We start from the raw sequence: 23,086 nt of genomic DNA on the forward strand, positions 1-23,086 counted from the left end.
TGTTTATATAAAGATTTAAATTGATATTTTTTTTTTAAATCAGACAAAAATAAAATTCTTACGATTGCTGTATCACTTTTAGTGAAAGAAAGAATTTCAAATTTTGTTCAATTAATATTAATATTTAATCTTTTAGAGCAAATTATTCTTCACTTTTAGCTTTTGTTTCCTAAACTCGTTCTTTATAACGCTATTTGTAAAATCTTAGAATATATCCATTTAACGGCAATTTTTTATTAGTCTGATTTTTCATTTTTTTTGGCTCAAAGTTTTTAATAGCAACTTTAATTGCCAGTTTTCGCGACTATTCTATTGAGGACATTCATTTTGGGAGTATTGGCGAAAATGTAAAGTATGCATTCATAGCAAAATAAAAAGTGAATAATTTTGAGTTGACTCTTCTGTTTTGCCGTGGTGAGACAACACGAACATACCTTAAGAAAATATGGAAACTATTGATTGCATTATTTAAATTCATATTTATATACATACTTATACATTAATATAATAACTGAAGAAATAATTTAAATAAATAATGAATGACGTATATAAATGTAATTAAAAAAATATATATAAAGCAAATGGTTTTCTTTAAATTGTTAATTAAAATGTAAGTGAAATATCATTGAAGAAAAATATTATAAAACTAAACATCCAATTAACAAAACAAAAAACTAGAAACAAAAATCGCTTTGTTTTATAACCAGCTATTACAACAAACAACATAAAAATGAAAAGAGAAAAGCAACAATAGCTGCGCGTAAAAATGTAGATACGCAGTAATAACATAAATACGCTATATAAACTGGCATAAAAAGTGTTTCCATTAAACTTTTTGAAACTATTATTTAATAAAATAAAAGTATATTATCAAACTGAGACAAAACAAAACAAATACATACAACAAGTATAAACAGATGAAATAAACCAATAGATAAAATTAACGAAAACCCGCGCAGAAACGAAATATGCAAAAATTACCTTAAATATATTATAATAAATGGAAAATTACAATTTGCGTATACTTTTATTTTAACTTTTAAATAACTATGTACATGATACCACGATACAACATGATACACTGATACCACGGTGGTTCTGGAGCAGTCTTTTGGGAGTAGGTTAGGTTCTATATGTTCCTTTGTCAATGGAAGAATTTAGAAATGAATCCACTTACACATTGTATTAACTTCAAGGATTTGAGGGGTGCGAACAATAAAAATATAATATATTTCGGAAAACGTTAACTTCCTTACATCAGTTTGGTTTCATTTCCATTTATTTAAATTACCAATAATTCCTCATCCCACCTGGAACTTAACTTCCAGTAAACATAAATCTGTCTTTTCGGCCTCAGGCATACTCGGATTATGACAAACAACTTACAACATACAGGTCCAGTGCGAAGCCTAGTTGGAGTAAAATTACACCGTTATGACGTCATACACTTCAGAATAACGCACTGTTCAGAACGTAAGTGGGGCCAACATACGTCACCGGTTCAATTTTGATTTGGTAAGTTTGGTCACTCCGGTGACAGCCTAAACCAAAAAAGTAACGGTAGTAGCTTGGGCTCATCTCTATCATTCTTTACTTAGTCCTAAGCATTTTTTATTCTATATAGTGAACACACCTAATATTTATCGGTATTAAAAAAAAAAAAATACCAGCGATCGGGCATCACTCTCAGCTGTTTTTGTTGATAAGACTTTCGGCTGCCAATTAGACAAGTAAACTAGTAACAACATTATTCATTTCGGTTTCTAAATTATCCGTGGTTTGGTGAATTCGCAGCGAAATGTTTTAAACCACAACATATATAAAACCTTAAAATACCAACCCAGTTACAACATTAAAACTAAAACTCTACTTTCCCAGTAACGTGAGTCACGTGCCTTAGAATAGAGTTATAATCGAGCAGGTTGGTATGGTCCCGCTTTGTTTAATCTATAAGCAAAGTAGTGTTTGACTACTAATTACATAGCTTTTACTAGCTCTTAGGTGTGCAAATATAATTTTAAACTTACTATTTACACATAACAGTGACGTAGGTGCGGTGTAGTACCTACAAGTTGTTGTTTTTTTTTTTTTTTTTTTTGCAGCCATCGACTTTGCGTAGTGGCAATCATTAGTGACGAAACGGTTTGAAGACGCAAGATAAAAGAAGATAGTAGCAAAAGCGGTATTGCGTTATAGAAGTTAATAAACTGTGAATCGAAACTTCAGTGCTTTAAAAGCCTTTTTGAGTCCCATAGTTGGTAATTTGCTCAAATGGGATATGACATTTACGGTATATTAAGTATTTTTTTTATTAATTGCAATGATGGTGTAGATCACTTATTGGAAATATGACGGGAACACCGGTACTTGAACCTTGCGTACCACTGCCAATTGCGGAACGTACATTGATTGATGTGACGGAAAAGGCGAAAGATTGGGCTATAATGCATGGCGCTGCTATGCGCTCCAAAACCAACTTCAGCTCAGATGCACTAAATGTAATTTGCCAGTTATTCTATTATACATACATACATTAGTAAAAGTAAGTAATATAGTAGTTGTGAAATTCTAATATCAAACACTTCCTTTCACTGTGTGTGTGAATGATACGCAAATTCTCATAACCATAACACTGGATTTTATTACAGATTTATATTAACTAAACAGATAGTCTACAACATGTTTGTATATAGATATTGTTCAAATTTTTGTTGTTTTAGTTTACTTATTTAATTATCTTATATATTATATAATACATATATTTACACTGTTGTACATATTTTATACTACATGCATAGTTCGCACCATTTATATTGATGCCGTCGTCATTCCCGCGCAAAGAGTTCGAAAAGGCTAAGAATTTGCAAACCATAATCAATCAGTTGATGCATAATGTGGCGCATGATGAGGAATTTTTAACCACAACACTGGCCGAAACCGTAAAAGTCGATGAGTTTACTGCTAATTTATTTAATGTCTACAAAAAAGTACTCGCTAATGGTTTTGGACAGGTAAGACAATATTTATGCATCACTTATACGATCACAACAATATCTCATAAATTGTTTGAATTAAACTTCAATTAACTACATTTAACGTCTGCACCATTCATTGTTCATAAACTCATTTAAAATCTAGATTTAAAAATAAATTTAAAATTTACGAAAATCATTGTTTTTACTGTCAGTGAAGGTTATTTGTAGTGCCTGTATATAGGGTTTTCGATAAATGGATAATTTTTCAGGTTCATAGTGAGTTTTTGGAAAGCAAAATTATTRTTATTGTCACAGGAAATCAATTTGAAAAGTGTTCAAACAACTCATCTTCCATGTTGCTTAAATAAATCAAAGTACTCAACAGAGTTACTCATATAATATAATCGCGAAGTTAATAATATTGCTCGAAAGTTGCTAGGTCCACACATTTCTCCACTAAATTATCTGCTGATCGTAATCTAATCGTAGCTAATCTTAAATAAAAGCTTTAATAAGGATTTTATTCTCCAGTAATCTAATAAAATAGAAATAAAGTGAAAGATAATAATATAAATAATATTCACTTAGCTTGTGATGGTAGCTAAACCATTGATTAGTCCCCAAAAATGCACCGAAATTAATATGCTGCTTAATTACAGGCAAAGGCAATAAACTAAGGCACGCGCATCATATCCTTATTTCATTTAAATAAATTGCATTTTATTGCACTTTCACATACCATTACCTGCCCACCATAGTAGTTAATTAGTTATACATGTGCATTGGTTACATAAATATATACTTATTTGTTAATATCACCTTCTTGTCTGATGGTTTCTAATATTTTGATTATTTCATTATTTGTTTATGATCATATGAATACATACGCTCATTGGCAATCGAATGAATCGCACATAATACAAACGTGAAAAACCTCAAAAATATTAACGAAAACAATAAAAAAATAAAAAAAAACTTACCATAAAAATTTAATAATTCAAAAATTATTTATATTATTCTAAAAACATCAATTAAAAAACTAAAAATTACAACAAAAAAAAACAATAAAATCAAAAACTAATAAAAAAAATTAATTCAATTTAAAAATTCACCAAACTAAAATAATTACCTAAATATAATATGTAGCCAATTTCGTTGGGCCTATTGCGCAGTGATTTGATGTTGGAGACGAATTGTGCAGATTTGCTAGAAAAAGAGAAACAAGCCCCATGTGCCTATTGTTGCTGGAAACAAGTTGAAATTAACACTATAGCTTCTGGTTTTGGCCATTTAGGACCAGTAAGCAAAGATATACAAAGGTGCTAAATTCATTATTACTTTCATTTTATTCTTGGCATATTTTAACTGTATCAATAGTGTGTAGCCAAACAAATCGTTGATATTGCATTTACTTAATTTAATTGCTAGCTTTAAAAAAACTAAGCATTTGATTAAAAAAAACTTATTTGCTACATACATACCGTTATTATGGCGTCATCTTTCGTTTAGTATTGTTTTACAACAAGCGCTTGCTCTATACATGCTAGGTTAGTAATGAAAAATGAGCTTTACATACTAGCTTTATAGCGGTTTTTAATTATAGTTTTTTTAAGTGCTCTTTTTGAGTTTTTTATTTTACGTTGCTTTTTATATAATTTGCATTTATAGTAGTCAGGGTTGCAAATATTGATTTTAAAAATAATTGATTTAACATTTCAATTAAATTTGGTTTTTGTAATCTCAAATATTAAAAGCAAAAGTAATTCATCATGACGGTATAAAAATAATAAAAATATGTGTATCACAGATCGGTTTAAAAAATAATAATTTTAATCCCGAGCATACATACATACATATGTATGTATAATTAAGAATTTAAAAAATAGAAATTGCTATAGAATTAACATTTTTTTCGTGAGTGCATACATCATTCATATTAAGAAAACAAAACAGCTTGGATCAAAATTTAAAAAGCTACTTTCAACATCGGTATTAAAAAATAAAAATTAATTTATAACAACTTTATTTATAAAAATTAATTTTTTAATACAAAATTTTTGTATAAAAAATTCGCAACCTTGATTGTAGTGTAATGTGTTGATTTTTCATAAATGCTTGCATGTGTTTATAGTTTTATTTTTTTTCTAACCTAAGAATAATAGCTAAGTATTTCAAAACAATTACTTTGTAGTAACTTAGAAAAAAAAAAATTCTGAAAAAAGCAAATTAGCTTATTTAAGTATCTTTAGGAAATACGGTGGTCTGCTATTCACCACTTCTTTACTTGAGTTCTGCTCTATTATCAAAATTGAAAGTGTAAACGACAACAATGATAACTTAAATAAAAATCGACCTCTCTTTTACTTATCCCAATTTTTGTTCGATTAATCACCTTTCAAGCTTTTATCGTTACTATTGTGGTTGCAGCACAAATTTTTTCCGTTTTTAAGCATTAACAGGGTATATTAAGTTTGCCACGAAGTTTGTAACCGTAATAAACCCGGACTTTTTTAATCCAGTCAAGGACTGTCAGAATTTTGCCGCTATAAAAACAGCGAAATACCAATCTGAAACACATTTACGATTACACGTTCATTCTTCTCCAAGAAGCTGCTCATTTGAGGGTAGTATATAGTTGCCACTCAAACTAATCAGTCCAAATTCATCCCTTATTTTGAAAACTTTTTGATTTTATTAGATATCTTCACGAAATTTATATAGCTGCCTTACGAAATTGAGTTAACGATCTTTTTATACCCCTTATGCTACTGTGGAGAATATTATATATTATTATTGTTTTTCTAGTTCACTATTTAACTGCATTTAAATCTCAATAATTTCATTAAAATAACGACCGTTGTTTTTGAAAATTACCACTTTTTTATATTTTGTTGTTGTCCTTATTTTCACAACATCAAATGTGCCTTAACAATGGATTTGACAATGCAGAAGAGTTGTCTATTCCTGATCGGATGTAAATGCAGGTCTCTTTAAATTACGTAAACACGCATATTATAGGATCATTAGGTCGAGCCAATTGTAGAAGACAAGTTCAGTGATTTAATTTGTGATTTATAGTTATGAATCGTCGTATAAATTCATATATAAAGTATAAAGGATATTAACTATCTCAAACCACAATTTTTTCGATTTAATATTTAATTATAGCCTAGCATAAGCAACGTATTTTTGTATTATTTTTTTAAAACCATAACTTTAGAAGCACAGAATTTAATAATGAAATTGCATTTTAATATAATTTTATTGTATTTAGAAACTTATTGACTGTGCCCCAATGCATGAGTGTTTTATTTTTTGCTTATGAACCTTATTTCTTATTTATTATTATTATTGTTCCTTTTGCTGCAGATTTTATGTTTTCTTTTTGTTTCGCAACTCAGCCCATTTCTTCTACAAAACTGTATATTTTTATAAACTCTACTATTAATATTTTTTTTTTTTGCATTTGTTTGGCACACAGTTTGGCCGGGGAATTTTCGGATTTTTTGTTTAAGATATAAACAGCTGATATGATATCAGATGTGCAATCAAAGCGGTTAAAAAAACAGGCAAAGTGCAATCAACTGCAACGCCGCTAAGTATTTAAGCGCTACGTTGTGACTTCTGCTTTACACAAGCCATTATCAAATCTGAACGTAGATTAGCAAGTGAATTTAGTAATATCAACTAAATTTTACTTTCAAATTTTATTTTAATGTTTCCTGTACGCTTAGCATTGTAAATACACATTCATTAGCCATTTGCAATTTAGGTTAGCTCGTTCATTTTTCCAAATCAAATCAAATCACTCAATCAACTGTGACAAAGAACTGCTTACATCGCATCGCAAACGCATCCCAACACAAATTCCACCAAAAAAACAAAAAAAAAAAAACCAAATCGAAAACAAACTCACTAAACATCAAAGCAATAATTATCAAGCGCCAAGTTCAGCTCATAACTGACGTAGTCGGTAGCGGTCGTGGTGGTTTATGAATTGAGTGTCATCATTTGCTCAATCAATACGTCACTTATGTTCGCAAATTTACCCACAATTAATGTTCCATAAAATCATTTAACGTATTTTTCTTATGAAGTAAATCTTTGTATGTGTATCAATTTTCAGGCTTATTCGCTCGGTTTATTACGTTCCGACTATTTGGCTCACATGTTCGAAGACAATTCAGTTAAACAAGTTGAAATCAACACGATTGCCTCTAGTTTCGGTGGCATCTCCACACATATGATGCCTCTGCAGAGGTATTTTCATTTTTTCAACAACATCAATTTATGTTTTTTCTCCTTTATTTTCCTATATTTTCTTTTATACGCTCTATATGTACATATGTATTTAATATTTTTCTGTGTAAGCGCAAACAAAGTACAACCAATTTTTCAGCAAATTAACTAATTAAACTATGTATCCAATTTTTTCGAAAGCATAGTGTACAACTAGGCCGCTTGTTAAATATTTGTAGCTTTGTTTAATATTCGTGAAAACCAACTTATATCATTTCCTACGCTTTATTTTCCAACTTATTGCACGAAATTTATTTTTCTTGTATATTTATTTATCTACAAACAAATAGTTATGTTAGACTAGCGTCTATGTACATATGTATGTATGTATATTTATAGTCTCAAAATCGGTTAGAATATTTTAGTTGGCCTTGAGAATGTGCTTAGTTCAAAACGCCTCTTATTTATATATTTGCTTATTTAATATATACATAGTGTGTAGTTGTTGAGTTTTTGACGCAATTGTAGACATTATATAATTTAAAAATTACCGTTAGCCTTTAAACTTATCTGCGTGCTTAAGTGCTCTTTATAAACAATTCAATAATATGTCTAAATAAAATAAACCGTGTATTCCAAATATTGCTAATCGAATGCATATTTAATCTCTTTCTCCTGCCTCTATAGTTTTGTGATGAGCGAGTTGGGACATGCGGATAAAATAAAAAATGTAAGTATAGTTTTTTTTCTAGTTTCCTAAATAAGATATTAACAATAATTTTATTTTGCTCCAGATGCCCGAAAATACTGCTTTGTCCGGCCTTTGTGGTGGCATGATCAAAGCCTGGGAAGTATATGCCCAGCCCAAAGCGGTTATTCTTTTTGTCATCGAAGATGTTTCCTACAATATTTGCGATCAGGTGCGTTAAGCACTCTTTATATTTAAAATTTTTGAAATATAATTTCAAATATTATTTATTACAGCGTTTCCATGAGTTTTATATACGCGAACAGCGTCCAGATATAAAAGTATTACGTCGTACTCTAACGCAGGTGCATAAAGAGGGCAAATTGGGACCAAATAAAGAACTATTACTGTAAGTTATTAAAATTTGAATAAACAATATGCATATAAGACCTGAAAATTTATATAGAAGATCTTTGTTACAGTCAGAATTTGCAAGTTAGAAACATTTTTTTTGCGGAATTTACGGAATTTAACTATAATAATTGGTTTCCCTTACTCGAGAACCGGGAAACTCTCCAAAAACAATTTGTCTGGCGGTGAAGAAGGTTATTCTACTAAAAATTATCTCATGAAAAATTATACTACTATAGATAAATACAGATAATGATGGCTAGAAAAATAGTTTTTCTGTGAAAAATTAAAGCTTCACCGGGACCTAAAAATCGACAAATAGATCTAAGATGGGTATGTGAAAATTTCAAATCGGTCGGTCCTGCCGTCGCGGAGATATTTTCCTCACTTACTATGAAAAAAATGTTTCGAGAAAACACCGTTTAATGTTTTGGGTCAAATAAACTCATATTTACTAACCTGATAAACTTAAAATTTTTGAATAATATTCGCAACATCCTCGAACATCCCCATTGTCCTGCCAAATAAAATAAAATCTTATCTTAAAATCATCCCTTTACAGTGGTGAATACGAAGTGGCTGTCATTTATTTCCGCGCCGGCTATGAACCTCTACACTACCACTCCCAAGATGAATGGGATGCACGCTATATGATGGAGTGTTCGCGTGCGATTAAATGTCCATCCATACACTACCATTTGGCCGGTACCAAGAAGGTGCAGCAAGCGCTTGCTCAACCAGAAATGCTGGAGCGGTTTATTAGCGACCCAGAAAAAGTAGGAACAACTAAATTGATAACTTGTATAAAATAGAGTGAAAAGAAAACATCTTCCTATTCCAGATAAAAGCTGTAGGACAAATCTTCACCGGGCTCTACTCGTTGGACGACTCTGAAGCAGGCAATGCCTCATACGAAATGGCATTGAAGGAACCGGAACGTTTTGTACTGAAACCACAGCGCGAAGGCGGTGGTAATAATGTTTATGGCGCTGACATTCCAGATGCACTGCGGGTAAGTGTTACTTTCTTGAATGATATTCTCTTTCTTTTTTATTTGACGAGAGGTCTTTACGAAATGTGACATAAACTTTTATCCAAGAAACTTCTTCGAACAAATTATTCAGACCACTATAGCACATACAAACTGACCGATCAGAATCTAGTTTTTGTATTGAAAACATTTTTATTTAATAAGAGATCTTCAGGAAATTTGACATATGTATGTAGTATGTATATTGTTGTTTTCTATAATATCCGAACAAATTGTTCAGATCGGGGCACTATAGCATATATCAAGCTGCCATACAAACTGATGGATCAATTTCAAAATAATTTAAATTCTTTTGTCCCTGTGAAGGGTATTACAAATTGTGGGCCGAAGTTAACATTTTTCTTTTGTTTTTAATTTTAAAATAATTTTCGATTATGTGAGAAAAAACATAACAATTTTGACATTTACCAAATATACTGTATGTTTTACTTACAAGCGCATATATTTCATTGTTTGCTTTGTGATTTGCAGAAAATGAGTCGCGTTGAACGCGCCGCCTGGATTCTTATGGATCTAATTCAGCCACCAATATCCAAGGGTTACATGATACGTCCGGGTGGCAAATCGCCACCAGAAGTGGTGGATCTTGTTTCAGAGCTGGGCATTTTTGGCGTAATACTGGGTGATGTAGATAATGTGATTTGCAATTACCAAGCAGGTCATATGCTGCGCACGAAACTCTCGACTGCGAACGAGGGCGGTGTTGCAGCGGGACTTGGTGCCTTGGATAGTCCTTATTTACTGGATTAGTGTTTTAATAATGATTTGGCTTTAAAAACTTTCAGTTTTTTCACATTTAATTTTGCAATATTTTAAAATTTTAATTTATATTTTCAAAATTTTCGAATCTTAATCATAATGTAAATCTGAAGCTACTATTTTGCAGAGTTTTTGCGTTTATCCATTTTGATAAAATTTTAAATTTTATTTTTAATTTGTACACCATATCACATTTACCTATCATGTTTGTACATAGTGCTAAATAAAAAAAAAAAAGGAAAACGCAATTTTTAATACAAATCATATGTTAAAAATATATGTATTTGCATTGAGTAGAACATGTCACAGCAATAATCAAAAATATATAAACATCGCCATTTAGAATGATTAAGAAAGAAACAATTAAAACACAGATAAAATTTTGACCTCAGGACATTACTACACATCTTCATATACAAATACATTTCTTCTTCTTCATTAAGGGCCTCTCTGAGACGCGTCGTGGCAGGGTTTTGGTGAGTAGAAAATTTGGCGTTTATACGCTTACTTCTACTACTACTTCTGTTGGTCTGGACAGGCCATTTGATATAGGAATTGTATCATGGTACGAGTTGGGCGGCCCGTCATGCGATCTTTCAACAAATATGGCAGTGTACCGTACTTTGTCAACATACCCACGCCCCGTATATCCAAATGGGCCCAATCGACACAGGGCACAAATTGCTATATAGAAATGAAAATCATACTTTATTACAAAAAATAAAAAAATAGGAGAAAGTCGAAACTTACGTGCAATATTGCCGCTGCCAGGCAAGATGAAGCCGGTCCAGAACCATTGTTGCTGACATCAAAACTAACGTGGTCTGGCGAAAAAAAAATAATAATAAATAAATAAATATTAAACAGTTAGTATAACAGTAAATGTAAACCGCTATTGTTAATCAAGTGATGGTACTCACTCGTAACCAAATATTTATAGTAGTTCCACAATGGTAAGCGCCACATTCGATCGCCGGTTAGTGAGCCAGCTTTTTGGAATTGCTTCCAAATGTAATGTGAATTTGAAAATATGCCCGTAGCTCCACCACCCAACGCCTTTTTAACGCCCTTACCAAGCGTAGCCACATCAACCACCAGACGTGGTTTGTATGTAGTCTGTGCATAGATCAATGGATCAGCCATCACGACAACGCCAGCTTTATCTGTATCCTAGTTAAGGAAGGCAGCATGAAAAATAAAATATTTTACTGTTTGTGGTTTGTCAGTTTCTTACGCGTATCGCCAATGATTTGCCGTTGAGTAACGTGACTACGTCACCTGGCTTGCAAGCCATGCCCGAGGGCATATTCTCGCAAAGTGGTATAACTGCGGAAATATTAATAGGCAACGATAGAGCCGCGGCGGCACGAATGGAAGCGACCACAACAGCGGCACCGGCCATGGCTCCACGGTATTCATCCATGCCTTTGCAAGGACGCAAGCAGAGACCGCCACTGAAATTAGGGAATACATATATTTTAGTATAAAAATTGTTAATAACTTCTTATTTGTTATTATTTTTTTTTATTTCCAATTTCAAGTTCTTTACTTTATTTACTTTATATGCTCATATACCCTTTAGTTATCCACTTTTTACTCACCTATTGAATGTCATACCCTTGCCCAACAACAATATCGGTTTATCTTCGGGCGCTGTGCCACAATAGCTGATTTCCAGTAAGACTGGTGGTTCACACGAACCTTTCGCAATCATTAAAAAAGAGTTCAGATGTTGCTGCTCTATCCACTCCATTGTACGAATTTCCACAGTTACACCGCATGGGCATAACGCATCGACGGTGGCTTGTGCAAATGTGGTTGGAGTCATTTGGTTAGCTGGTGCGTCACTAAGACGACGCGCAAGATTTTGTGCTTCGGCTTTAAACAGACCACGTGTCCAAGCGTCTATGTCGGGTGAGTCGTACAATTCTAATTTGGGAATTATTGTTCGATCTTTTTTCATTTTATTATCTTGATAACGCCAAATCGCCAAAGCACTACCCTCGGCTGCTTGTTCGGGATATTCCATTGAATCCACAAAAACCTCTGAACAGCCTTGCATCTGCAGGCTGCGTGCACCGACACCAGCTGCTACGCGAACATTTTCCTATGTAAAAATGTTCGTGAGTTTATAGAAATATATAATATATATTTTAGTGTGTCTAAATAGAAGTTGGTATTATTTTGAGGTTATATAGTCATTAATTTTTTTTTTTTTATTAAAAGTCATAATTGTTTTCAACCATCTATGCGCTTCCCATGCCGAACTGCTTACTTTGAAAAATCGTTACATCAACGATCATTGTAATTTATTTTTTTTTTATGAAAAGATTTTCCTGTCAATTTTTTTTCAATGACAGCTTAAATCAAAATTTTCAAATGTCAAATTTTCCAAATTGTTTTTAAAGAAAAAAACATATCTATTGTTAAATTGATATCTCACTAACTGTCAGTAATTGAACCCCATCCGCATTATTTATCTTCTTACCATGCCTTCATCCAACATTTCCAACTCATTGAAACCAGCTCCTTCTCGTCCGACACCGACCACTGCTATAGATCGAAATTCCTGATCAATATTGTTGAAAACTTTTCCTCTGCCCAACCTTCCAGATAGATTCGTTCTACGTTCACACGAAAACACAATGGCCACGACATGAATTAGTATTGGTCGCTTGTACGTCATATCATTCGATATGGTGATATTTTCTACTCACTCTTTGATTAACTCAGATACTTTGCCCTGCACACGATCATCGAATTTCTCTCCACTCGATGTTAGCTTTGCCTCCTTCTCGCCCTCCTTCTGATATAGGCCGATCACAAGTCCTTTCTGTATAGTGGTATAATAGAGAGATTTAACATGACATCACAACAAGTGTTTCGAGCGTTGGCTTATTGTATGTATTTCAAACGGTTTAAATTGGTTGGCGCTTACCGTCACACGCGAATCATCGGCGTAACACCTTAGATAGACTTGTTGGAAATTTTTCACATTTCGAAATCTCAGCAGAGATTTTGTTAGCCAATTTGTTATGCGTAGCGAGGACATAGTTTGCAAGTAGTTTTATCAATTTAATTTTAATTATTTCCTTTATGCAAATTTTTATATATAAAACGGTTTTCAGCTTAAAAATTTTCAATAAAAAATAAAATTGAAATTTAGATCTGACTGAATATTTTTCACAGCTTGTTACAGTTCGTTTGAGTGTCTAGAAACAAAGTGCAAATGGTTCTTACTTGAGAGCCAACTATTAAACCGTTTGGATCATAATTGATTGCTTTCGAATGTGCAGTTTTTGTAATTTATTTTTCATATGTAATTACAAAGTGCTCTTGTTTCAGTTTAATTGTATTTTTTCTTGCACTATCATAATATAAGCATTTGATATGACATTTTTTTAAAATCTGTATTCAGGATTTATTCGTTATGCAAATGATTCATAAATTTTATTTGACATTTAGTGGATTAGGATTATTGTATTTAAGATGAATGTCGGAAAACACGAAAAATGTGAGACACATTTCTATATGTACATATATGTACATATGTATGCATGTTCACAAATACGGTTGTTGTTGTTGTTACCGTTATAACGGTTATCAATCCCCGTTAGGTCGCTGCAAGGGTGATATTTACGAAAACATCTTAGCAGGAACTGCTTGGAGAGGGGTTCATTATGCTCTTTAACTGGGAGTATAAACGTCTCACTATGTAGGTGTTTGATGGGAGACATCAAGAGGCATCCTACCATTGCATCCAGGCGACCATATTGATGCGGCGTAATTGAGTACCGGCCGACCGATTGTCTTGTATGTTACTAACAATGTTTCTTTGTCTTTTCCTCATGTGCTGTCGGCCAGCGACTTGAGGATTTTGTTGCGGCTCAGTACCTTGGCGACAATCGCGGTCGTATGGATAGTGAAGGAGCATATACTATCAAAAGTTACACCTAAAACCTTAGGATTATTGCCAGCCGGAATTTTGACGCCATCGACTGCAATATTAAGCTCAAGTCTATACTCCTTCGTCCAGTTCGTAAATATGGTCGCTGTTGATTTGGTGGGGGAAATTTCAAGTTCAAAGTTCTTCGATTCATAAACCGGTCTATTTATTTGCCGAATGTTTATCCCTTCCCATCACTTAAACTCAACTATTCTGAGTATATTTTCGTAAACCGGTGGCCACTGTTTTACAGCTTTCGGTAAAGATAACTTTTTCTATTATTCAAAGTACGAATTTTTAGGTAATCTCAGAAAGCTTGTGTCAAGGTGAGTTCAACTCCCGTCATAGTTCTAGTCTTAACAAAATTAACAAATTAACACTTCAAATAAAAAAATGTATGTGCTAATTGACCTACATCCGTCTTCAAGTATAAATGACTTTGAGGAGTGTAGCTTGTGTATAGGTATTAATTCATACTGACATAATTACTACAATATTTGCAACATTTGTTTAATAACATTATAAAATAGAAACTGATAACTTATAGATTTCATTACGAAATTTTAAAAAGGTTGTAAATACATTGCACCTATGCAGTAAATAACATTTAAAGCTTAATTGCTAAAGCAGTACTTTTTAGCTTAACCATTTTCGGTATGTATCATCCATGAGATGATCGGTAAATTTATCTATGGGACCGATTATTAATGGAATTGAACACAAACCCACTGCGGTGGGTAATATCTTTCCAAAAGCTTTTTTAACTTCCGCTTTACGGATCAAATAGCCAGTCAGCCAAGTTATTCTAAAAGTATTGTAAGAAAGAAAAGTAATATACATACGTAAATCCATAGCAATTTGGGATATTATTCATTTGTACCTATTGATTGTGATGCCGGGAATGATGACAGAGGCGACCATTTGCCATGTGAATACATCACCAGTAACAACGGCTATTTGTTTAGTGTTGCTTCCGCGTTGATGTTCCTTGACTGATTTATCAACAGCATCAGCACATACATAAGCCGTGGCCAGTAAATAGGATGCACGCACCAAATTGCGATGTATAAGTGGGCGGAATGCTTCTCCTACCTCGTTGGAGTATCCTTTGTGAAATATTTGTACGGATGGTAATAATTTTTATAAAATTATAAGTTCATCCATATACCGTTAGCTACAAATTATTCCAAGTTTGAGTGCTCACCTAAATACCGCAATTTGCTATCCCTATACAAGTCGTATTCTTTGCTCATTTTTACCAAATAACAAGAGGTGGCTCTAGTTTAGCGAGTAATTGCATAGTTAATATGTTATATAAGATTTTGAGTTCAAATATTTTTTTACATGTGTAAGAACACACCACTTGTCAACGCAGCATCAATTTTATTATATCGTTCTTATCTCATATTATTTAGTTTGGCTCATTTTCACCCCACTATTGCTTTTAATTTATCATAAACCATAATGATGCTTTGCTTTTGCAAAGTACTTATATCGTTTTTTTCTCTCTTTGTGTCGAGCAAAACAAAGTCGAAATTGGTAATCAAAACAAAAACTATAAAATTCAAACTGACCAGATTATTTTAACAATATTAATATTACTATGTAAATGTATTTTAAATAAGTTTAACCAATTAAAAAGTATTATAAATAAGACGCATATTTTGTTACTTGTTGATTTCACACTATTCTAATTTTAAATAATAAAATAAAATAAATTAAAAATTATCAAATCAATTATAAAATTTTTGAATTAAAAAATTACAAATCGTTTACAAAATTGTATGAATGTGTGTTCATACAACTCTGCAGTCGCCATCAAGCGGCAAAGGCAACAAAATGTACGTTCTCTGGCAATGCAATAAATGTCAAATGCGCAACGAATGAGTGATTATAAGAAAAAGTGCGAAACAACGGTCTGACTGGAGGAATCATCTTTTGTATAAATTCCTTTGAAAAATCTACGTTTCTTATAAAAATTACAGCGTGTATTTAATATATTGCGCCTGCAGTGTTTAGTTGGAATAAAAGTTTAAAAGGTGTGAATATTTTAAAGATTAAAAATATAAAACGAAACAGTGAACCATAGATAACAAACGCTACGAAATTGTGCTACTACATTGAAATGCGAAAATATTTTGGGAATTATACGCGTCGATTAGTCATTACTTATGTTTGTTTTTTCATAAAATCTAAAATTGTTCCTATATATGTATGTTATATAGTATATTTTTTGAATTAAGAAAATGTGTAAAAATCCGCTTCTTAAATGATATTTTGCAAATTAATTCAAATTTGATTATCGATTTGAAGTTGCAAAGTTTTCTATCTCATTACCGTGGCGATTGTGGTTTCATTAGTGATGTCATTATTATGAAGTCAGCTAGGCAGGACTTACATTGCTAGATATAAATCAAAATGTAATAAATACTATATATATTTTTCAGTGACGTGTCAACCATGGCCTCAGGCACGACTTTGCAAAAAGCTATTGATTTGGTGACCAAAGCGACGGAAGAAGACCGCAACAAAAATTATGCTGAGGCTTTACGTCTCTACGAACATGGTGTAGAGTATTTTCTACATGCAATTAAATGTACGAAAGTAAAAGATATTGATATACGGTTAAATGATTTTCTGATTTTGATTTATAGATGAAGCACAAGGTGAGAAAGCCAAGGACTCGATTCGTGCCAAGTGCCTACAGTATTTGGATCGAGCTGAAAAACTTAAAGAATATCTCAAGAAAGGCAAGAAAAAACCAGTAAAGGAGGGTGAATCAAGCTCGAAGTAAGCAACCAAAACTTGGTTAAATATAGATATTATTTCAAATAACACACAAACCTTTGCAGAGATGACAAGGATAAAAAGGATGACAGTGATTCAGATGGCGAAGATCCTGAAAAGAAGAAACTTCAAAGTAAATTAGAAGGCGCAATAGTAATTGAGAAGCCGCATGTGAAATGGTCCGATGTAGCTGGTTTAGATGCTGCAAAAGAGGCCCTTAAAGAGGCAGTTATCTTGCCAATCAAATTCCCACATCTATTCACGGGCAAACGTATACCTTGGAAAGGTATTTTGCTTTTTGGTCCTCCTGGTACTGGCAAATCATATCTTGCCAAAGCTGTTGCCACAGAGGCAAACAATTCAACTTTCTTCTCAGTTTCCAGTTCAGATTTGATGTCGAAATGGTTAGGTGAATCCGAAAAGTTGGTCAAAAATCTCTTCGAATTAGCGCGTCAACATAAACCATCAATTATTTTCATTGATGAAATTGATTCCATGTGCTCGGCACGTTCGGATAATGAAAACGACAGTGTGCGACGCATCAAAACAGAGTTCTTGGTGCAAATGCAAGGTGTTGGCAATGATACAGATGGTATTCTGGTACTTGGTGCCACTAATATACCATGGGTATTGGATTCAGCTATACGTCGACGTTTCGAAAAGCGTATCTACATTCCATTACCGGAGGCTCATGCACGTTTGGTGATGTTTAAGATACATTTGGGTAATACCACACACGTTTTAACCGAGGCTGATCTCAAAGAACTAGCATCAAAAACAGATGGGTAAAGAAATGAAATATATTTAGATGGTAATGATATTTATTAAATGAAAACATTTGCAGTTACTCAGGCGCTGATATTTCTATTGTCGTGCGCGACGCTCTTATGGAACCAGTGCGTAAAGTGCAAACCGCCACACATTTCAAGGTGTTGCTTTAAATGCAATTTCTGTGAACTAATGTAACTAAATTCTGTTTCTCAATATTTATAGAGGGTAACTGGTCCATCACCAACAGATAAGGAAGTTATAGTTGATGACTTGTTGGTGCCCTGCTCGCCTGGTGATGACGGCGCAACTGAAATGTCCTGGATGGATGTGCCTAGTGATAAGTTATTCGAGCCACCAGTTACTATGGTAAAGTCAAACCGAAAAGTACATTGAGTCGAAATTAATTGGTAAATTAAATCCTTTCATTTTTCAGCGCGACATGTTGAAATCATTGTCTCGTACAAAACCCACTGTCAACGAAGATGATCTCGTTAAGCTGCGTAAATTCACCGAAGACTTCGGTCAAGAGGGATAAATTACAGACAAATATCTAAAACAAATTGATTTTATTATAAATATAAGGAATACTGAACGCAAATCGATTAATTGTTGCCTATTTGATAAAAAGGGAGTAAAATCATTTTAAGCCCGAAATTACTAAGTGGCTAAACTTAATTTAAAAATCTTAGAACAACTCGATATATCTAACCATGAAAAACAAATAATACAAATTTTCATGGCAAACATTAATTTTCATTTGTTTTTAATGTACACATTGCATTTTATAAATATTTTGGCATTATAAATGTATGCGACATACTCAAATGCAGAAGAAACGGTCTTTTACGATACGAGGCCAGAAAAATGCTGAATTTTATTTTATAAGAAAAAGGATAGCGCCAATACACAGTAAGCAAGTCAGGTATTTTTTTCTAGAAAGTAACTGGGTTTGCCTATTGGCTGATGGAAATTAAATTTTATATTAAATTGTAACAAAAATATGTTTGTAAAAATATTACATTCTATCGATTTATTTCAAAAAAATAGTATATTAAACAAATTCTTACTCAAAACATATAACAAATAGTTATTAATTGTACTTCACATTGTACATGGTTGGTGTCGTTTGGATAGATGAAAAACGTGCGCCTTAAAAACTGAATCAATCGTTCTCATTACTTTCAATTGTAAGCATTGGCTGTTTAATGTCATAGAAGAGTATCATTTCCTAAGTTAAATTAACATTATAATAAAAAAGTGTTTATCTTGGAACTAAATGTGTATGCTTACGCGACATTTCTCAAGGTTCAAGGTGCAGATGGCTTGTGTAGTCTCTTTGACTGCCTTCACTTCGTCGCTATGCGCTAGCCGCACATGTGGAAAGTTGTCTTCGCCCGTTTCAATCGCAATCAGATTATCACGCGCTAAAAAAGCGATTTGAAAGGCATTCTCTACTGTATTCATAAAATTTTTCGGATCTATAATGAGTTTATAGTAAGGTATGGCGCGCCCGCCGTTGCTGTTTAACATTTGACGCAATTGGTTGCCCACAATATTTAACTTATTGGCACCCTTGTCCTTGCGCTGCAGCTTATCAATGTTTTCAGGACGTTTCTCTTCTGCCTATAAAAATTTTTATAATTGCGAATGTATTTTCTGATAGTTTTACTATACTTTGGTGACCCACCTGTTCGTTCCGCTTTCGTGGTTGTCGTTCTTTTGTCACACGCTCTTTTACTTCAACTCTATACGCGCCGAGCATTGTGGATTTCGCGCGTGCCATTCGCGCTATAGCACAAGCGATCTCTGTGAAGGGCTTCCAATTATCCTCACCTTGTGTGGCCACAGTTTGTCGCTGCAATGGAGATTTATATTAAATGGATAAAAAGTGTTACTTTTTTGAATTAGTTTTGTCTTCTTACGATTGCATTTTGATAGATTTGCTCGCTAAAAGCTCCCATTAATGAACTCTGTTGAAAAACTTTGGACATCAGTTCGTGGTTCATCTTCAGCAATTGCGCGTCACGCATAACTTCGCTGGTGTGCTCAGCGCGATCGGTGACATTGCCCTCGCCATGAATCAGATCCGAACTTTTTACGACCCTCGACAGTTGGTTGAGTGTCTCTTCGATACTCTGTTCTGTCAAACGGGTTTCTGTGGAGCACATAACTCTCGATTATTGCATAAAATTTCATATAGTGTTTAAAGCAGAAAAAATATACACATAAGGCCCTTTACTCTATTTGAATTTTCAGTGAATAATAGTTATGTGTATTGTGTTATATTTTAAGTCGGGGCGCTGCTTACAAGCTTATATTTGGAAATTTATGAAATTTTAGTCACTCAGACTAAATAAAGCTCATATTTTGTCGTGGTAGTATATTTAATATTATAATGACTAGAAAGGTAGTCAAATTCTTCCTGAATACGCATAGCAATGTAAACCTTATTTTATAGCTTGACACGCGAGATTATAAAAGTTTATTTTAAATTCAATCAATTGAAAGTTTGAGGGTTCTAAATTTGGTTAGTTTAAGTTACTAAAATTCTAAATTTAACTAAAAAAGAGGAAAAACTTGAACTCCGGTTGCACAGAAGCTATAATACCCTTCACAAAACAAAATATTCCCAACAAGGATTGGATTTCGATCGATCAGTTTGTATGATAGCTATTTGGTAGAGTGGTTCAATATTGACAGTTCCAACAAATGAGCAGCTTCTGGAGGAGAAAAGGACGTGTTCGTAGTTCGAGTATATAACGACAGACACATGGACAGACCGACGACGATAAATCGACTCACCCTGTCGCACTGATAATTTACATATATGTGACCTGGTCTACGGAAAGGGGGCTTAGGTGTCAAAAATCAATTTTCACTTTTTAGTTGATTCGGATGGAAGATGAGATTTTAACAGCTGTTTCCCAGAAAACTAGTTTGCGCATGTTAGCTCCCTTTTCGTAGACCAGGTCACATATATTGATTTACATATATATACTGAATAAGGTTTCCTTCTGGATGTTACAAAGGTCCTGGTAAACTTAATATGTATATCCTGTTCAGGGTATAAAAATAAAACAGGAAAAAATTAATCTCCTAATATAAGTTGGATAGCTATAAAAATGATGGTACTAAAACATAGGCACGCCATTTGAAAAATGTTAGATTTGTTAAAAGGTCGTGATCCCCGGGTGTACGCCTCTCAAGATGCACTCATTTACTTGTTTAATACAATTCGAATTGCAGGGCTTAGTCCACCGAGGCATTACGGTCTGTTTATTGTTGTGATTTTACCATTTATATTCAACGTTGGTTGGATACGTTATAGAAGTATCCTATCTGTTATGGAGATTCTAAATAGTGTACAAGCAGCTTTGAATACTATTGGAATGCCATTTAAGAGTTTGACATTGGCGTTGTCTCTGCAACGTTTGCAAAGCGTGAAGCCGTTATTAAAGGAATTGGACGCATGTTACGCTGAATTGAAAGATGTGGCCAAAATACGCCGCTGTGCAATTACAGGCAATCGCATTGTATTCGGTTACATTATTTCTTATATGCTGTACGGAACTTTAACTGTTGTATCGGCAGTACTGAGTGGTCTTGCGCCACTTACACTTTGGATACCTTACGTGGATTGGCATAGGTCGATATGGGAATACTGGTTGCAATTGAGTTTTGATGGCGTGGCGCTTTATTTTTCACTGCTTCATCAAGTCATTAATGATTCCTACCCAGCCATATATATTTATATTATACGCACGCAATTACAACTTCTGGCACGCCGTGTAAGTCGTTTCGGAAATGTACTGGATAAAAGTGAGGATGCAAGCTATAATGAGCTTAAGCAATGCATTATTATACACCAGAAAATATTAAGGTTTGCTTGCACATTTAGTGAAATTGAAATATGTATTATATTATAGAAAATAACACAATTGTTTTATGATAGATTGGTGCGTATAGTGCAACCTGTAATATCAGTGACAATGTTTGTTCAGTTCTGCATAGCCGCAGCCATCATTAGTACCACGATGATAAACATATCGATTTTCGGTGATACAACTACCAGGATAACTTCCTTGATCTACCTGTTTTGTGTGTTGTTGCAAATTTGGCCGACCTGTTATAATGCTTCCTATTTGCAAGCGGACTGTGAGAAACTTTCCATGTCTATTTTTCACAGCAATTGGATGACTAAAGGAAAACGTTTCAACAAGCTGCTAATCTATTTTTTGCAACGCACACAAACTGAAATACCATTGTGGGCCTTAAAAATGTTTCCAGTCAATTTGGCTACAAATTTGTCGGTTAGAGACTAATTTAAGACTATTTATTATTTTTTAAAACTAAAAAATTTTCAGATTGCAAAGTTTTCCTTCAGCCTCTATACATTCATACAACAGATGGGACTGGGCGCTCATCTAAATAACTGAACAGTTTTCACATTTTATATAGGCTTGAGATATATAGTATCTATGTACATATATGTGCATAAAAATAAAAACGAATTTTCGAATTCTAGATAAGTTTATTTTTTTGTAGATTAAAGAAGAAAAAAACGATAACATGGTTGAAACGAAGCTATAATACTCTTCAAAAATAGAGTTTTTTATGAAAAAGTTTTCCAAACCTGAATTTGATTTAACCAGTCACTTGATATGGTATCGCTGTTTTAGACAATAATCCATGCCAAATGTCGTGAAGATATCCTGTCAAATTAGGAAGCGTTTCATACGACATGATTTAGATCGATATCTCAAAAAGTGAGGGACTTGTTCGGGTATACACGGAAAGACATAACTAAATCGTCTCAGCTTACTATGCTTATCATTTAWATTTATTTATTTTTCGATCTTTCCTTCTAAGTGTAACAAACTTGATAAATCCTTTTCAGGGTATAGAAATAAGTAATTGCAGCTATATTTTTGACACTGCCTTAATCAAATTTGTATTGATCTGCTCGTTGCTATCGAGGAATTATTACAGTTCAAAACCATGTTGTCTCATACATATAAAAAAAGTTATATTTTTGAATTCTCTTCTTGTATAAAATTTGTATTTGGTCTTGTTTTGTTTGGCTATCAGCGACTTACGGATTTCCCTATTCGTGTCTATCAAATCCTTCAGGCGCTGTTTTCGATCCAGCGCCTGAGTACAATTTAATTCATCTGCCGTACTATTCATAGCTCACTTTTATTATAAACGTATTAATTATTTTAAAAATTAACTTAAAAGAGAAATGTAAACAAAAATAATGTCAGCGCGCAAAAATAACAAACGTTTTAGCAATATATTGGCGACAGTGCTGCCAAGTTTGCAGAAGCTGTCTAATTTTACAAATAAGTCAAAGTGCTATGCGGATATCATAACATTATTTAATAAATTGTACAAAACTTAATAGTAAAAAAATGATTTCCTGATTTTTCTTTTTAATTTAAAAATACAAAATTAGGAAA

The 23,086-nt window shown here is 33.2% G+C and overlaps 5 protein-coding genes across 10 annotated transcripts; 2 read left to right on the forward strand and 3 right to left on the reverse strand.

Annotated features, from left to right (window-relative positions):
• Positions 1–1,722: 1,722 nt before the first annotated feature.
• LOC108974941 (glutathione synthetase-like) lies at positions 1,723–10,367 on the forward strand. 6 transcript variants are annotated; one of them, XM_018943069.1, is made up of 11 exons: positions 1,723–1,921; positions 2,044–2,258; positions 2,333–2,498; positions 2,799–3,011; positions 4,122–4,294; positions 7,902–7,944; positions 8,009–8,134; positions 8,199–8,311; positions 8,876–9,089; positions 9,155–9,325; positions 9,836–10,367. In XM_018943069.1, the coding sequence occupies exons 3-11, from the start codon at positions 2,349–2,351 to the stop codon at positions 10,112–10,114; spliced, it is 1,482 nt and encodes a 493-aa protein (XP_018798614.1). In that variant the 5' UTR covers positions 1,723–1,921; positions 2,044–2,258; positions 2,333–2,348; the 3' UTR covers positions 10,115–10,367. The 6 variants fall into 6 exon arrangements, with proteins under 6 accessions (XP_018798614.1, XP_018798616.1, XP_018798615.1 ...); XM_018943071.1 differs by having other exon boundaries at positions 2,052–2,258; XM_018943070.1 differs by having other exon boundaries at positions 2,103–2,258.
• A 190-nt stretch (positions 10,368–10,557) lies between these two features.
• LOC108974940 (cytosol aminopeptidase-like) lies at positions 10,558–13,379 on the reverse strand. Its single transcript, XM_018943068.1, has 8 exons — positions 13,062–13,379; positions 12,841–12,956; positions 12,612–12,747; positions 11,725–12,230; positions 11,358–11,577; positions 11,044–11,293; positions 10,874–10,947; positions 10,558–10,807 (listed from the first exon to the last, which is right to left on the reverse strand). The coding sequence occupies exons 1-8, from the start codon at positions 13,173–13,175 to the stop codon at positions 10,640–10,642; spliced, it is 1,584 nt and encodes a 527-aa protein (XP_018798613.1). The 5' UTR covers positions 13,176–13,379; the 3' UTR covers positions 10,558–10,639.
• Positions 13,380–14,518: 1,139 nt separating this feature from the next.
• Positions 14,519–15,565, reverse strand: LOC108974945 (mitochondrial fission process protein 1). The gene is made up of 4 exons (XM_018943078.1): positions 15,424–15,565; positions 15,274–15,389; positions 14,950–15,175; positions 14,519–14,874 (listed from the first exon to the last, which is right to left on the reverse strand). Exons 2-4 carry the CDS (start codon positions 15,320–15,322, stop codon positions 14,706–14,708), a joined length of 444 nt encoding a protein of 147 aa, XP_018798623.1. The 5' UTR covers positions 15,323–15,389; positions 15,424–15,565; the 3' UTR covers positions 14,519–14,705.
• Positions 15,566–15,961: 396 nt separating this feature from the next.
• LOC108974942 (vacuolar protein sorting-associated protein 4B) lies at positions 15,962–18,645 on the forward strand. The gene is made up of 7 exons (XM_018943076.1): positions 15,962–16,108; positions 16,517–16,665; positions 16,724–16,859; positions 16,922–17,641; positions 17,701–17,785; positions 17,850–17,993; positions 18,061–18,645. Exons 2-7 carry the CDS (start codon positions 16,530–16,532, stop codon positions 18,160–18,162), a joined length of 1,323 nt encoding a protein of 440 aa, XP_018798621.1. The 5' UTR covers positions 15,962–16,108; positions 16,517–16,529; the 3' UTR covers positions 18,163–18,645.
• Positions 18,629–22,934, reverse strand: LOC108974944 (EP300-interacting inhibitor of differentiation 3). The gene is made up of 5 exons (XM_018943077.1): positions 22,724–22,934; positions 19,550–19,782; positions 19,315–19,482; positions 18,918–19,250; positions 18,629–18,855 (listed from the first exon to the last, which is right to left on the reverse strand). Exons 1-5 carry the CDS (start codon positions 22,812–22,814, stop codon positions 18,790–18,792), a joined length of 891 nt encoding a protein of 296 aa, XP_018798622.1. The 5' UTR covers positions 22,815–22,934; the 3' UTR covers positions 18,629–18,789.
• Positions 22,935–23,086: the final 152 nt, after the last annotated feature.

Source organism: Bactrocera latifrons, unplaced genomic scaffold (genome assembly GCF_001853355.1).
Source record: "Bactrocera latifrons isolate USDA-ARS-PBARC rearing strain unplaced genomic scaffold, ASM185335v1 scaffold_6, whole genome shotgun sequence".
Lineage (NCBI taxonomy): Eukaryota > Metazoa > Arthropoda > Insecta > Diptera > Tephritidae > Bactrocera > Bactrocera latifrons.